Source organism: Pistacia vera, unplaced genomic scaffold (genome assembly GCF_008641045.1).
Source record: "Pistacia vera cultivar Batoury unplaced genomic scaffold, PisVer_v2 Contig109, whole genome shotgun sequence".
Classification (NCBI taxonomy): domain Eukaryota; kingdom Viridiplantae; phylum Streptophyta; class Magnoliopsida; order Sapindales; family Anacardiaceae; genus Pistacia; species Pistacia vera.
In genome coordinates this window covers 1,473,848-1,476,733 of record NW_022195126.1, presented here as the reverse complement: position 1 = coordinate 1,476,733, position 2,886 = coordinate 1,473,848, and the positions used below count along the sequence as shown (strand labels likewise).

The window sequence follows — 2,886 nt, the reverse complement described above, 5'->3', positions numbered from 1 at the left end:
AGGTTCCATATTGGATACCTGACCTAGGTTCCAAGACAGGTTTCATCTCGGGTACCCACCCTCGGTTCCAAACAGGTTCTATACCAGGTACCTGCTTCTGATTCTCATCCCAAGTTTCAGTTCCGACACATGTAGGAACCAAAACCTACCCACACAATATCGATTCCGGGTAGGTTCCGGTTCTACCCACTACCCATGTTCACCAGTAGATATATGTCGTCTTAGATATTAATTTTACTCCTTTTCTATTTAAATTTATAAATGTTAAAATCTACTAATTAATCAATAGTTCAGTGAAATTAAAATCAAAATATTTGTATATTGCATTGTAAACGTTGTTGTTATTATATGATTTGGCATACACAAGAGGTTATTATATGATTTGGCATACAAAAGAGGTTGAACAATAAAATAATTTGAGGGATATTAAATTTTATCATCTTAATTTAAAGAAAAAAAAAAAAAACAGTATGAATCTAAGATTTATCCAGTCTACATCAACATTTTTCTATTATTTATGCAATGATCTTGAATAGTAAGACCATTTACAAAACATATTTCAGGTTCCACTGCATATTTAATTACTTTCTCAAAAATACATACATAACCTACAAGAAATAACAAAGCTCTACAAGTAGCTCCTACATTCATCCAACACTTGCGGCTGGATTATTTAGACTCCACCAAAAATATATTAATATAAACTCATTCTATGATACTCATACGATACCGTACATACTCCGTCGTCGCCAAATGCTAGTAACAAGTTTGTGACCAAGCTTATAATTCTGCAGACTGCAGAATTTACCAATTGGTTTTAACAATATCCATTCTCTTGTTTATGTTCCAGTTTGGTGACAGAAAATGAGGATTCCAACCAGCCTTCAGCTTTCGCTCTTTCAACATAATGTATGAATTTCTTCCTAGCATCAGGCACATCCAAGGCTAAGTCATCGAGAGATTCTTCCACTCTCTCAAAACCTTTCGTCATTTGATTCATGGTTATGAGTCCTGACCCGAAACACTCCTTGAGCAAGCCCCAGAGCCTTTCATTCTTCTTCTCAATGACACTCACCAATGCTTTCTTAACAATCTCATGGTGAAAAAATGGCATGCCTAACTCCTTTATGCACCGGAAAGCTTCCCGTACATCTCCTCCGGACTCATATTCCTCTAGCAGCTTTCCTATCTTGTCTTTGACGTCCTCAACTGCCCAACCTGGCCTGCTGCTGCCCCCACCACCCCAGCACCTTAGTATCCGCTCCCCGGAAAGTCTAGCCTTCAGCAATGATTTTGCCATTTGCAGCACTTTGCTCCCGATTGATTCTCGCCCCAAAAACTGGCTTGCAATCTCTTCCAAGTGTAGGGGTGCCAGGACTTCGTCCACCACTGCTCTAGCCAAGAACATTGCGAGGTCGTCGACAACAACTGGGTTGTCGAGAGCAGTGTCATCTGCTGATTCTAGCAACATTAGAAATCCACTGACAACATCATCAGCAGGGAAAGATAAAGATGACAACAGAACAGAAGCCATTTCCTTTTCTCTATTCTTTCGATCCATGGCAAGAGTTATTAGCCTCTTGACGAAGATAGCATTCAGTTCATCAGAAGAACTGCTGTTCTCTGAATCTAGACAACTTCGTACCTCTAAAATGTCACCAGACAAGAAATACTCTTGAATGATTGATTGAGCCTTATTTTTAAAGATTTTACAAGCACTATCTTCTAGCGACCTCTTTCCTGGCTGCAATGAGAGTGATTTCAAAGATGAAGCACACAACCAGCCCTCGGATGCTGCCTTCGAAATCAATGTATACAATATTCCTCTAGCATTTGGTATGTCAAGTGATAAATCATCCACAGTGTCGATAATCCTGTTAAACCCTTTTGTTATTTGGCTAGAATTGATCAAACCTTCTTCAGAAGCTTCCTTCAGCAAATCTAGTAACGATGCTTCAGCTTGGCGTCTCTCCATTGCCATCATAACAGCCCGTTTAACTATTTCGTGGTGAAAAAATGGAACTTTCAATTCTTTGATGCATCTGCAGGCCTCTTTTCTGTCACCACTCACCACAAACTCAATCAACAAATTGTTCATCCTCTCCTTCACTTCCTCAACTGTCTTAGTCTTGCTGCCTCCCCATCGCCTTTCTATAATTTCTGCATGAAGAGGAGCCGTAAGATATCCTTTCTCAGCCCTTTTCAACACTTCAACTCCTTTGGAATCCTTAGGCAAGGAAACCAATGGTTTCTTCAAAAATGCAGGTGGGAGAATGTCATCAACTACAGCTCGAGCTATGAACAATGCTAAAACATCAACCGTATCTGGGATATCAACAATCAAGTCATCTGCAGCTTCCACCAATTTCCTGAATCCTTTGTAAACCTGCGGCGGATCAATGACATCGGCATAAAGAGCAGATAATAGAATAGCAGCCATCTCTTTCTCTTTGTCGTGCCTATCCATAGCAAGAGAGATAAGCTTCTTTACAAAATAGTAGTTATAGCTAGGCATTCCAAGCACTCTCAATTCATTTGCCGTCGAAACAACATCATCAGTGATAAAGTATTCCTCCACAATTACTGTTGCTTTCTTTCTGTACTCATCCAAATCCACAGCTGATCTCCTTACATTTACACGTTCAAATTCCTGCATCCAAAATAAAGTTTCTTCAATTCTTGAAACTACAACAATAACACATAGTAACAGCCTTGAAAATGGAGAAATCTGAACATAGAAAGATGTACCATTAACTGACTACCTCACTGCTATCATAGTTTGGATCATTCGGGTCAAAAAAATAATTGTCATCTGTATAAAACAATCCTCCCCAGGTACCCTTTCCCCCAGCACCACCTGCATAATTGCATCAATTCAATTAAGAA

The 2,886-nt window shown here is 39.4% G+C and overlaps 1 protein-coding gene across 1 annotated transcript; it reads right to left on the bottom strand.

Moving 5' to 3' along the window:
• Window positions 1-549: 549 nt before the first annotated feature.
• On the bottom strand, window positions 550-2,656 carry LOC116136802 (MA3 DOMAIN-CONTAINING TRANSLATION REGULATORY FACTOR 2-like). Its single transcript, XM_031422474.1, has one exon. It carries the CDS (start codon window positions 2,654-2,656, stop codon window positions 818-820), a length of 1,839 nt encoding a protein of 612 aa, XP_031278334.1. The 3' UTR covers window positions 550-817.
• Window positions 2,657-2,886: the final 230 nt, after the last annotated feature.

Coding starts and splice junctions, on each gene's coding strand:
- LOC116136802 (XM_031422474.1), bottom strand. CDS start 2,656: ATGCAGGAATTTGAACGTGTAAATGTAAGGAGATCAGCTGTGGATTTG.